The sequence below is a fragment of the Mytilus galloprovincialis genome, chromosome 2, assembly GCF_965363235.1.
Source record: "Mytilus galloprovincialis chromosome 2, xbMytGall1.hap1.1, whole genome shotgun sequence".
Taxonomy (NCBI): Eukaryota; Metazoa; Mollusca; class Bivalvia; order Mytilida; family Mytilidae; genus Mytilus; species Mytilus galloprovincialis.
In genome coordinates this window covers 33634824-33648268 of record NC_134839.1, presented here as the reverse complement: position 1 = coordinate 33648268, position 13445 = coordinate 33634824, and the positions used below count along the sequence as shown (strand labels likewise).

General features: G+C 31.8%; 1 protein-coding gene across 1 annotated transcript in view; it reads left to right on the top strand.

Moving 5' to 3' along the window:
• LOC143062016 (uncharacterized) overlaps positions 1 to 13445 on the top strand; it is a 71248-nt gene that overhangs the window by 38245 nt on the left and 19558 nt on the right. The window contains exon 10 of the mRNA XM_076233869.1: positions 3028 to 3172. Coding sequence (XP_076089984.1) covers positions 3028 to 3172 — 145 coding nt within the window. The remainder of the gene's footprint in view (positions 1 to 3027; positions 3173 to 13445) is intronic.

Below are 13445 nucleotides of genomic sequence, written 5' to 3'. Positions count from 1 at the left end.
CATTTGATCGAATGTTGTCTTTTTACCACATTCCCAATTTCAATCATCAATTTTAATCATAAAGGTTGAAAAAAGTAACACTTATTACACTCTCTATCTCTTATTTCACTCCCCGTTCTCGTTTATTACAAACAAAAGAATCAAGATTTACATGGAGTGGGTATTTTTTGGTTAAAAAGAATTAATTCAAACATCAGTTCGTCGGAATGTTTACATTTTGGTTAAGAACTCAGTTGGTCCATTTATATTCTGCGGTTTACGTGTTGTATTGTACTATTACATTATTTGTTTGTATATTGCTCTGTCCTTTTTACTGTATTCCTGTCACTTAGAGTTATTATTTTAGTGGTATTTTGATCTGTGTCATAAAATGGGATGTTTGGCTAGCGATAAAATCAATATTCAACAGACCTCGGTACATAAAATGCATAAAATTCATTAATGATATTATAGATGGTGAATGACGCTATTAACCAAAAATATAACCCGAATGAAACTTTTGTAGACATTCAATCTATATATTAAACTTGATATACCAGGAGACTTGAAAGATTTGTTATTACAACAATACGTGTCAAATAACAGCAATTCTTTTTTAATTCGTATTGAGCATAAGTATAAAAAATTGCCTATCAGCAAATTATTTACTAAAATGTTTATTCACTTTTTATCGATCAGGGAAATGTTTCTTCTATTTCACAACAAAGGATAAATGGAATTATATTTATTTACTGGCTTTTTGATGTACTATAGAAAGCAAACTACACGCTTTGCATTATAAGATTTTACACAGTCTCACATGACCATCTTCTTAAAAAATATAAAACTAATGAATGTGCCAGTGGCAAAGAACAAAAAATCAAAAGAGCATGAATATTTTGAAATTACAAAAACAAAACAATTGTGATAATTTTCTAATAAGTGGTATTTAGTGTTTGAAGTAAGAATATTTCTGAACAATGTCATTTTTTGTATATTGAATTCTTATAACTTAGTTTTAAATTATTTTGATTTATCAGGCAAAAAATTACATTGATTATGTTAAGAACATATAATTTGACTGACCGTAAAGCTTTTCTTAAATTAGTGTTTCTACTTAATAGTTATCAAAGGTACCAGAACTGTTATTGTATACGCCAGACGCGCGTTCCGTCTACATAAGACTCACCAGTTACGCTCAACTCAAAAACATTTCATTGTATGTTCTTGCACGCTTGAAAAAAAACAGTATTTCAATTTTTGTAAGGATATACATCATAAAATTGAGAAAGGAAATGGTGAATATGTCAAAGCGACAACCACCCGACCATAGAGCAAACAACAGCCGAAGGCAACCAATGGGTCTTCAATGTAGCGAGAATTCCCGCACCCGTAGGTGTCCTTCAGCTGGCCCCTAAAATATGCATAATAGTACAGTGATAATGGACGTCATACTAAACTCCGAATTATACACAAGAAACTAAAATTTAAAATAATACAAGACTAACAAAGGCCAGAGGCTCCTGACTTGGGACAGGCGCAAAATTGCGGCGGGGTTAAACATGTTTATGAGATCTCAACCCTCCCCCTATACCTCTAGCCAATGTAGAAAAGTAAAACAATAACAATACGCACATTAAAATTCAGTTCAAGAGAAGTCCGAGTCTGATGTCAAAAGATGTAACAAAAGAAAATAAATAAAATGACAATAATACATAAATAACAACAGACTACTAGCAGTTAACTGACATGTCAGCTCCACACCTCAATTAAACTGATTGAAAGATTATGTCTTCATCATATGAATATCAGGTACAATCCCTCCCGTTAGGGGTTTAGTATCATACTATCATAAAATATATGAGAAGAACATAACCCGTGTCATGCCAACAACTGTTTTTTTAGAAATAAATGTGTTTAGTTCCGATGCAAAGACCCTATCAGTGAATCAATGTTAAAGCCAAAATATGCAATCTTTAATGACCTGACAACAGTATCGTAACTATATCCCCTTTTAATAAGTCTATTTAAAGGTTTTGTTAGTTTCTGAGGAGAATACTGACATTTTTGTGCTTTATAAAGAATCAATATCTTTATCAAATGAATTCAAAAAACTAATATCTATTCAATTTCACAAATATGTACTGAATAAGCATCATGTAAATCATTAAATAAAGAAACATGAAATTTATAGTTTTGAACAAGGGAAATAACAATGAACATTCTGAAACTGAGTATACAAGTAAGGGATACAACTACATATGAATTTTCATAGTCAGTCAACGTGCATCACAATGCACTATCTATAAATAAAGCGGTGAAGAGGAATGATTTTGTTCAAAACAATGACTGCATCTATTATAAAAAATAGATGCAAGCAACAGATTTAAAGGTGATAACAAATTTAGAGTATTTTTATTTTTCTAAACACGATTCATTAATTTATTCTAAATATGATTATATATTTAATGTATTCCAAAGTATTCTAACGATGTTTCTTTTTTCTTGATTTTTTGGTGTTCAATCTACAATATATTCACAACGTAAACTTGTAAATGTTTACTTTTTCTTATTCTCATAATAACAATAGTATAATAATATTATGTCTTGTAAAATGTATGTATACCTTGTAGATTGAACACCAAAAAATCAAGAAAAAAGATTTGTGATATTTTTTCAACAAAAGCAAACTCATATTCTAACGTTTGTGGGGCCATGGAGGCCGAGTGGTGTAGGTAGATATTACTGCCATCACTAGCCAGTCAACACTGAGGTTGTGAGTTCAAACCTGGCTCACGCGGGTGCACTCGACCTCAATTTTAATTGACTAGGAATGACAGTTTTCCGACCGATGGTCTGTTGTTTTCTCCGTGCACTCCGGCTTCCTTCAACAATAAATATTTGCCGCGACGAAAAAGCATAAATTCGGTGCTTAAAAGTGGCGTTAACATACCAAAACTCAAATCAAATTAAACATTTGTTTCGCAACATCTGTTTTATTTCTTTATTTTTTGTTAAGCATAGTTTTGTCTGTTTCTTTTGTTTAAGGTTGTAGCTTTTGTCAGAATGTCAAGGAACAGTTTATATGGCTTACAAAACATATCCAAACAGATGATATAGATTTCGTTATAGTAGATATCACAGAACATTCACTACCAGATGATCTACAAGTTCCCTTTACCCCATATGTCAGGTATTCATTTAAATTAGATTTCAATACAAATGGGAAATTTATTTTCATTTTTGTGTTGTTGCATTGTTTTGTTTTTTGTTTTTAAACATTTATAAATTCTTTATTGCACTCCTTTCTGTTTTAACAAATTACTTAACGTACAGCATTCCATAAAGTATCCCTGTTACATACAATTATAACTGATATCCAGGGAGAATATACAGTAAAACTTATCTTATTTTATACATAGCCATTTAATACATTTCTATTTTCTATAATTACTTTATAAATAAACATAATATCAAATAAAATCTTATCGAAGTACTTAAAGATGTAACAGAAGCTGTGTCGTGAAATTTACGGAGAAAAATCCGTTATCGGTTCTTTTAATAGAATTTTGAAAAATATAAAAATATGAATGAGATACAGCGTGGTTACTGTTTCTGTAAATATTTGTTAATACCTTTGGATTTATACAATTCCTTGGAAGTGTTTGTTAATACTATTGAATGGTAAGTAAGATATTGATTTTTTTCATTTCTTATAAGCTTTGGTCATGCATTTTGATTTTACAAATTTGACCCCAATTTTGTTACCTGTGAACAGTCTGTGACCTGTCTGTGACCTTTACATTGTAAACATTAGAATTATCCTTATTATTCTTATATATAATATGTTCCTATAGTTTCACATAAAAAGGAGAAAAACACCATTAAAATATGAAAATGTACATCTTTGTTGTACAGATATGATAGGATACATGTTGAACATTGTCTAAAAACTGTTTATTTTTACTTTTATCCCCCTTTTCTTTCCAAATTAATTTTATACTTCACTTTTATGCATACATAACTTACATACCTACATTTATGCATTCACACTTACATATATTTTCATTCACACATATGCTATAGTTACATACATACATGTTCACACATATAAAGACCTTTACAGAAAGATGCATTCACATACATTAGTATATACTGAACTAGTATATATTTGTTTAGGGGCCAGCTGAAGGACGCCTCCGGGTGCGGGAATTTCTCGCTACATTGAAGACCTGTTGCTGACCTTCTGCTGTTGTTTTTTTCTATGGTCGGGTTGTTGTCTCTTTGGCACATTCCCCATTTCCATTCTCAATTTTATTGTACATATATCTACATGTACATGTGTTTTCATACCTTTTTTGTGCATAGACACTTATATTATAGTAACATATATTTTTACATGTCCACTTGAAATATTGAAAACAAGTACACAGTATTAACATTCTAGAACATACATTGTTTTTTCAAAAAGTTAATTTGGTTTATTTCAAGATCTGCAACACTTTTTTTAACATTATGTTTATTTCTATATTGGCCGTACATTATAATTCAACTGTACTCGAGAATTTATTTAAAACATTTCACTATGTCTATTTTTTTCGCCTTATTACTAGAGAGTGTAGGCTTATAACATGTTTGTCAATACTTAATTTGTTAAATATATCTCTCATTGATCTCCAGAAGTTTGTGTTATATGCGCATGTGATGAAAAAATGTTTGTAGTTGTCTTGTTCATTGCAATATGAACAAAGGCTGTTTTCAGAAATTTTCCATTGAAATAACAGCTCTTTATTTGCCTAGATAAAGTGCATTAATTTCCACCTGAACATCTTAATCTTATTATGGTTTAAGTATTCAAAAGTGAATTTTATAGTGTCTTTGAGTTCACTATTTATATTTTATGTATGTAATATATTTTCCTATTTCAAAAAACAAATGGGTGTTTCTGTTTTTATTTGACTTTGCACTATCTTATAAATATCTTTATCATTAATGCCCAGTATATCTTCATGGTCTCTTATTCTAATTTTTTCTCTGTTAATATTTACTATAGTTTTGAATGATTTCTCAGTTTTAAACTTCTCCTCCCAGCTATTTGGTATGGCTTTTTTAAGTTTTGAAAATTCAGCAATCCAATTACTTTTGTTTTTTAGTTTTAAATTGATTACTTTTTCTGATATTTGTCCTCTATTGTCAATTATGTCATTTATAAATAAAATATCACTTTCAATTCGTTTATCAAAAAACAGACATTGTCCTTTAAATTTTATCAAACTATTGCCCCATATTATTTGCTTTCTGATCTCTAAAAAGCTACATATTTTATTATTTTTAGCTTCATTAAGATTTACATGTATCCATGATTTTATCAGTTCCTGATGGAATAGTGGTGTATTGTTCCATATTTTTTTATCAATTAATTTTATGTTTCTTATATTTATCTTGAAAATTAGCAAATTTTTGCCAAACTTGTTCAGGTATAGTTTAGGCAACACCGACCAGTTAGCATTTTCTGATTGTATTATTATTTTAATCCATTTTATATGTATTGACATTATATAAGACTCCAGATCAATCATTTTTAAGCCCCCTTCAGCATAATTTTTTGTTCATATTGATCTCTTTAGTTTATCTTTTCTTCCATTCCAAATAAACCTATAAATTATATTGTTAATGATTTGCAACTTATCTTTAGTAATAATACCATTAGTAGCAAAATAAGTTAAATTTGGTAGCAGAAGAGCTTTTACAATTAAAATTTTTCTGTCTACAAGTTTTGTAATTTTATCCAAGATTTTTTCTATGTTCAATGCTTGACATTCCTTATTATCATACCCAAAATAAATACCTAGACTTTTGACTGGTTTATTTGTCCAGTTTATATTTTCATATTTATATTTACTGCTTTTAATCTCCCTAACCATATTCCTTCTGTTTTATTCTTATTAAGTTTCAGCCCTGATAGACTTCCAAATGTCTCTATTATACTGAGAGCCAGACTTATATCTTTACGAGACTGAAGAAATAATGTTGTGTCGTCTGTTAATTGACAGATTTTTAAATTACAAGATTGTCCGTCTAATTTATAAGTTATAACAAACAGTAAAGCAGAAATCGGACACCCTTGTCGAATGTCGCGGTATATTTTAAATGGATCTGAGACCCACCCATTATTCAAAATACACCCTTTAATATCATTATACATAGTTTCAACCCATCTAGAAATAGTAATGCTCCTTCTATATTAAATTTCTCTGAAAAATCAGTTATGTCTTGAATTTGCCTTATATTAAAACCAATATATCTATTTTATACATATCCAGTTTGGTCTAGACTTATAATAGATAGTAAAACTTCTTTTAGTCTTTGTGCTAACACATGTTGTTGCATTGTTGTTGTTTTTTTATCGACAACATCAATCATAAAAAGATAGTAATTTTATGAGATATATTTCTGTACGGCGTAATAAAATGATTTGTCAAAGTGTTTGAGAAATTATAAAAGATAGCATAATGATTGTAGCTTAAATCTATCTTTAAGTAAATACGAGTACTTTTAAAAAGACTTGCTATTTACGGTTGGGCTAATCTCAACGAAGGTTAAACTCTTCATAATGCGTGTGTCTGTCTGACCGTAACTTAGTGTGTATCGTTGATTTCAGTTGAAAGTAAGCTAACGAAACTACCTAACTCAAAGATTCAAACCGGAAAAGTCCATTGCCAAATTGCTAAACCAAACGCTCAAACACATCATACGAATATACGAATTCCGACATGGTACAGGCATTTTCTTATGCATGGAAATTAGGCCATACCGGTTTCTTGATTATCATTAAAACAGTGACTGCTGCTTCCTCTTATTAACAAAAGAAACATTTTATTTTCTTGTGTGCTCGGTATACCAATAATTTGTACACTGAATTATGTGGTAGTTGTTGAATCTTATTGTCATTGTACACACTGGATTTGAAAAAATATAACAAGAATAGTTTCACCAGAAACAAAATTAGTTTTAACAAGATATTGGAACAACATATCGTTACAAAATACAATAATAGTTATGAAAGGTACCAGGATTATATTTGATTATACAAAATTATACTCGAAACATTTTTATGTCGAACCTATACATGGAATTATTGAACAAAACGTTTGTATTTATAGCGTATGATACAGAACATATGTATTTCATTTTTGATGTCGTACATGTATCTGTATTTGTTTGTATACATATATCATGTCTATAATATTTATTTACCGCGGGACAAGTGTGTCTTGATAAGAAACCCCGTGGCCTGGAGGTTTTCTAATCAAGACAAGTCGTCCAGAGATGTATAATTTACTAATTATTAAACCCTATACACAGGTCGGGAACACTATCTTATATGGCAATGCATAAATTATCATATTTATGTTCTCGCACATGTAATTGTTTACTTACGAGTGACGCAATTTATTTTACCTGGGTTTTTGACCAATCCACTTAATGAGTAACAATGCATGATGAACTACTACGTGATTACAATAAAATAAGAACCCGTGTTATTTACTAAAATACAACACCTTTTTTCGTGCAATGCGGGATTTACAATTTTGCTTAGTTTTTCATTTTTGGTATCCACATTTTAAGTTCGTGATATAAAGTATTTGTTCCATGCTCAGATTAACGAAACATTGTTTTTATGCGAAGAAACAAGTGTTTGAATTACCCGATATATATAGCCATAAGTATGTTTTGGTGAGGACACGAATATTTTATGTATTCGTCCACCAGACAGCAACAAAACAACAGCGATAAACATAATTACCCATAAGACAAACTTAGTTTAGTAGATTGCGTCTTGGATGGAAAGAGATCTCATTTGTCACTCATACGTTTTCTTCTTCTTTCTATATACAAAGCACGATTTCAGAAAACTTACAAGGTAATATAGCATCCAATATGATCCACAGGGTTTAGATAATTTGAGATATTGCACATACAGCAGCCGAACGATAAAAATACCTCTGAGGTATATTTTGGGATAACATACGCAACCGACGGACTTTATCAATGGATGAAACTATACAAAATATGTTTAAGCTATAATTCACCGTACAAAATTGAGAATGGAAATGGGAAAAGAGTCAAAGAGACAACAACCCAACCATAGAGCAGACAACAGACAACAGCCGAAGGCCACCAATAGGTCTTCGATACAGCGACAATATCCGCACCCGGAGGAGTCCTTTAGCTGGCAAAAATATGTATACTAGTTCAGTGACAATGAACGTCATACTAAACTCAGAATTATACACAAGAAACTAAGATTAAAATCAGTCAAGACTATCAAGGCCAGAGGCTCCTTTTGTTTGGGACAGGCGCAAACATGCAGCGAGGTTGAACATGTTTTTGAGATCTCAACCCCCCCCCCCCCTATACATCTATCCAATGCAGTAAAAACAAACACATAGCAATATACACAGTAAAACTCAGATATAGAATAGGTAACAAAAGACACTAAACAAAATTACAATAATACATAAATTAACAAAGGACTGCTAGCAGCTACTTACATACCAGCTCCAGACCTCAATACAACCGATTGCATTGAGTGTGTAATGAATGGTAGAATCATTGGTTATGTTACTTGTTAGCTTAACCGTAAAGTCGATATCATGTAAGGTATACTACCCTCCTTTCGAATTAGTCTAGATTTACAGACGTGTAATTTGGCTATAATCGAACTTGTCTTCTTTTAAAGGATGGCAGTTTACCTAACCTACAATCGACTGCAAACTGATTAAAAGATTATGTCTTCATCACTCGAATATCAAGCACAATTCCTACCCACTTTTATAATACTTATTTTAACATAATGAATATGATGATGTTCTTACTTATAGATCAGGCCCTGATAAAAAAAATACACATTCAGTACAGATAGACGTGTTTCTGTGTCAGTTTTCTTGTTTTCGAGGCAGAAATGTTTTTAAATGACATGATACATGTTTAAAGAGCTAATGACATTTACGTTCGGGAGAGTGGTCACTTCATCTGATATTTCACTGTTTCACGCCGTGAAACTAGTGCACAGGTACAATACATAACTATGGAACAAACCTGTTCAACTACTTTTACAAGGCGATTAAGAAAGTCGAATTGTGAAGCCCATAAACAATACATTTTTAATCTGAGCATGAAAATTGAAGATTATGTTATATATATTTCAATAAACATATTCGCAGAACAAAAACATTTATTTTGAGAATCCCAGACACTATAATAGTTTTCACTTTTTCCACTAATTCCACGTGTTTTCAAGTGATAGTAAACTCGTAGTAGCCCACAATGCAATGTAGTTCATTGAGTCGATTGGTCAGTTTTTCAAGGCCATCATTGGCCTTGTGTTTGTGAAATTACTATGCAAATATATTCTGACGTCAGGAAATCTAGAGTTCTCGACCTGATTCATGTTAACATTGATTATTGATTGAAAAAAGAACGGCTAGCATATGTATTGACTATATGATTTATAATAATTTTAAGTTTGTTTTATATCAAATCCTACTAGTAACCTTACTTGTGCTATCGTCGTTCAAACTTTGACAAGTGAGTAGATTTTACAAATGTCACAGTTCCTGAATTGCATAATCCAGTTAACTTCATGTGCTAATATGGAGTAGCAAGTCAAGGTTGATAATTCTATGTACGCTTATTACAAAATTTTTTAGAAATCATGCTTTTTGTATGCAGTTGTCAATATGGACGGGTATAAGACGGACGATATTTTGTGGCAAGGGTAGGATTTGGTAGAGGATTTAAAATGAATGCTAAAGTATACCCAAAATTCTTACCTGTATTAGTTTACTTTAATAAAGGTAATCACAGCTGTATTTTATATCTTACGGTTTTATAAAAAAAAAAGAGCTCCCTCATCTTCTCGGGGAAAAACAAATATTCATATCAAGACGAGTGACATTAACCGTAAAATTTTTTTTAATGTACACATCTAACAAACGGCAAAATCATATATCATTCGAAAGCACAACATCAATACTTCCTTTTTTGCTCGGTCGTCAAAAATTCGTATGGTGCAGTTTTTGTCGTATCACACGAAAGGTCAAGGACAGACAACTTCTAACTTTACAAGATGTGAGTATTTTTTTAAATAATTTGTCTTCTGAATAAAATGTTTTGTATGGACATATAGAAATCTGTTAGAACATATGTTAATATTAACGTATCAAAATCACTATGGAATATTAATGTCGGACTTTTAACTAATAGTACCAATTTCCAGAAATTCCATTGCAAATGACACAAATGCATGAAAACTAAAAATTATGTCATTGATTCAACTGTTCACGATAAAACCAAATAAAACTTTCTTTAGTGCGAAGGATATTTTTGACATAATAAGATTATTGCAATTACGCTTTTTGTTAATTAAACCGCCAATTATAGCAACCATGCAGTTGCCCAAAATAACGCCATCTGCAAAAAGATATTTTTTAGCTGTTCTTTGTTAACACAATGTATATATGTAGTTTATATTAGGTTGAAAAACCCAAATCTTAAAAGTGCAAAAATGTAAATAAACAGAATTCACATCCTTTTATGGGAATGTTTTGGAGCGAAACTTTGATATTTCTTTTTTTTTCAATATGTATAATATGTGTTCTAGTTTGCTTATACTGCATCTTGCATTGACTTAGGAAGTGAAAATTATTATAAGTTAGCCACTGAAATGTTTTAATACCTGGTCAAGGTATTTTATCTTATCAAACTACGTAATTTTTGAAAATAAATTGAGACTTTCACAATTATATTTACTTATATTAATGTTGTGGTGGAAGTTCTAGCAATTCAAAAAAATAAAACATACACTCCCTGAATAGTTTACATATACATACATTGTAATATAAAGATGCACGGTTGATGAATTGCTGGTGTATGACGCAATTTTCGGTTCTTCCTTTTTGGCTACCAATGTATTTAGCGGCGATCAATTTTATTGGTTTAGGCCAATGGAGTGTCCAAGGAACCAGCTGCGACCATCGGCAGGAAAACTGGCAATCCCCATCACCAATACATGAGTTAAAGATATCAGTACTGTTGAGAATAGTACGAAGTAATAACGTTACGTATCACGTAGTTACATTCACATGTTTGTGACGTTACTTTCACCTTGTATCGGCTTCGCCATTGTAAAGAGTATACGCAAAAACGTTAAGCACTATATTCCTACAGCACGAAGTTATATCAAAAGAATGCTTTCTGAAATTTTGACGCGAATTAATTAAACAATGAGGCAAATGTTTGTACTTTTGGTAGATATTGTTATTATCTTGCTTTTTAAGACACTTTCTGCTATATCTACTTCTAAAAATCACTTTCAGTTGTTGAGTCAACGAAAAACTTCGTTGGACATTTTTCTTATTCAAGCTTAATAAGCAGCCGCCGAGTCAAATGAAATTTGAGAACATAACAGCTCCAATGTCACAAAAAAACGACACATGTCGTTGGTCCCGTCAAGTTTCAGGAAGATCAGACAAGGAGAAATATGGTCACTTTACATAAGAGTTACAGTTGTTCAAAAATTTAACGCAGGACATCCGTTTGTTTTACGAAGCATTTTTGTTTTAATCCTCAAATATACTAGATATTACTAAGCATATGAACAAGAGCTATACGAACATAATTGAAAACAAATACTGAATTAGTTTTTATAGCGGTAAGTGTTTGCTAACTTTTTGTTTTGTTTTGCAGTCGCAATGTCGAAGATTCATTTTAAAACCATAGGGGTTGTAGGAACAGCGTGCGCAACGTTAAAGTAAACACAACGCAAAGTACATATACGACTTACTTAGTTTATTCCACACATTTATGGTGCCGTAACCATTTGATAAGATGGACAGCAAGCTAATAGCAGTCAGAGCCGGTAATAAAAGTGCAATACACGTTTACGGAAAACGGAAGATGATTCAAACTCGGACAATGAAGAAAGTGCTGAACTTTTAGAAACATTAATTAAAAAACAGAAAACTATTAGTACATTGGACGAAAATATTATGAATTCTTTAAAGGAGGACATCGAGAAAGAAATGCGTAATGCAAATGAGTACAATTTCATTTTGAACACCAAAATACGATATTTACGGAAAACATTCGGAAACAAAAGATGTACTGATATCCCACAGCATGATCTCGCATTTTCTTCTCACACTTTTAAAAACATTAATCAACACAGTTCTGTTCCGTACACAACACAAATGTATCCCGTTCAGCAACTTAGCAACCAAAATCACCATTTGCCGAAACTTACACTACCCATGTTTAACGGAGAAATTCTGAACTTGGCAAATATTTTGGGACTCTTTTGAATCTTCCGTCCATTACAATGTAACACTCACAGACGTACAGAAATTTACTTATTTTAATCACAACTGATTAATGATGTTGCAAGAACTATTGACGGGCTGCCGCTCTCAAAATCAAATTACATGGAAGCTATTAAACTTTTAAAGGAGCGCTTCGGACAATCGCATAAGATTACAAAGTCTTACATGCAAGCTATGCTCGACCTTAAAGCACCACAAAACAAACTACTAAATCTACGTGGTTATTACGACAAGTTAGAGGAATATATAAGAGGTCTTATATCGTAAGGCCACTCCGGAGAATCGTATGTTGCATTGTTTATTTCGATAAAACTGAACAAGCTTCTGTCAGAAAAACAGCTAGCCCGTGAAAACGATTCCAATAATTGGCAATTGATTTATTTGAGATGTGAAGAAATTACTGTAATGAAGCTGGACATCGCTCATCGTCGTTTATGGATGCAATGCAGCCTACTGCAATGACTGCATCGTTTTTGACAAGCGCTAATAGAAAAGGTGGACCGAGTAAAGTAGATACATTCGATAACCTTGAGAGACAAACATCAAATATTCGACAAAACCTTGCATATTTTGCCAAAATTAGCATAACCCTGCAAAGTGCTCAAATGTTACAGATAACGATAAACGCCTATTAATCGTCAAACAAAAGAAGTTATGCTTTAATCACACCGTTCCGCAGATTGTAAATCAAAATTTTGCTACCGCCAATGCCACAAAAAGCACCACATAAGTCTTTGCCATGAAAATACGTATACTAATGATAAGCAAACGTCAGCAAATGCCGTAGTTAATGATAGCGAAAATACTGTGATCACCGCAAGTTTTCATTCTTCTGAAGAAAAATCACGTTCAAACGTGCTTCTCAAAGCTGCTGTTGCACCAGTTTGGGGAAATCGATATGTTGATACGCACATTTTGTTTGATGAAGGACCACAGCGTTCTATTGTTACCGAGGAATTAGCGTCGAAAATAGATTTAGAAATACTAGGAACAAAAACCATACATTTATCGGCATTTGGAAGTATCGACATCAAAGTCCGTCATTTATCAATAGCACGCGTATACTTAGAGTCGATAAATTGA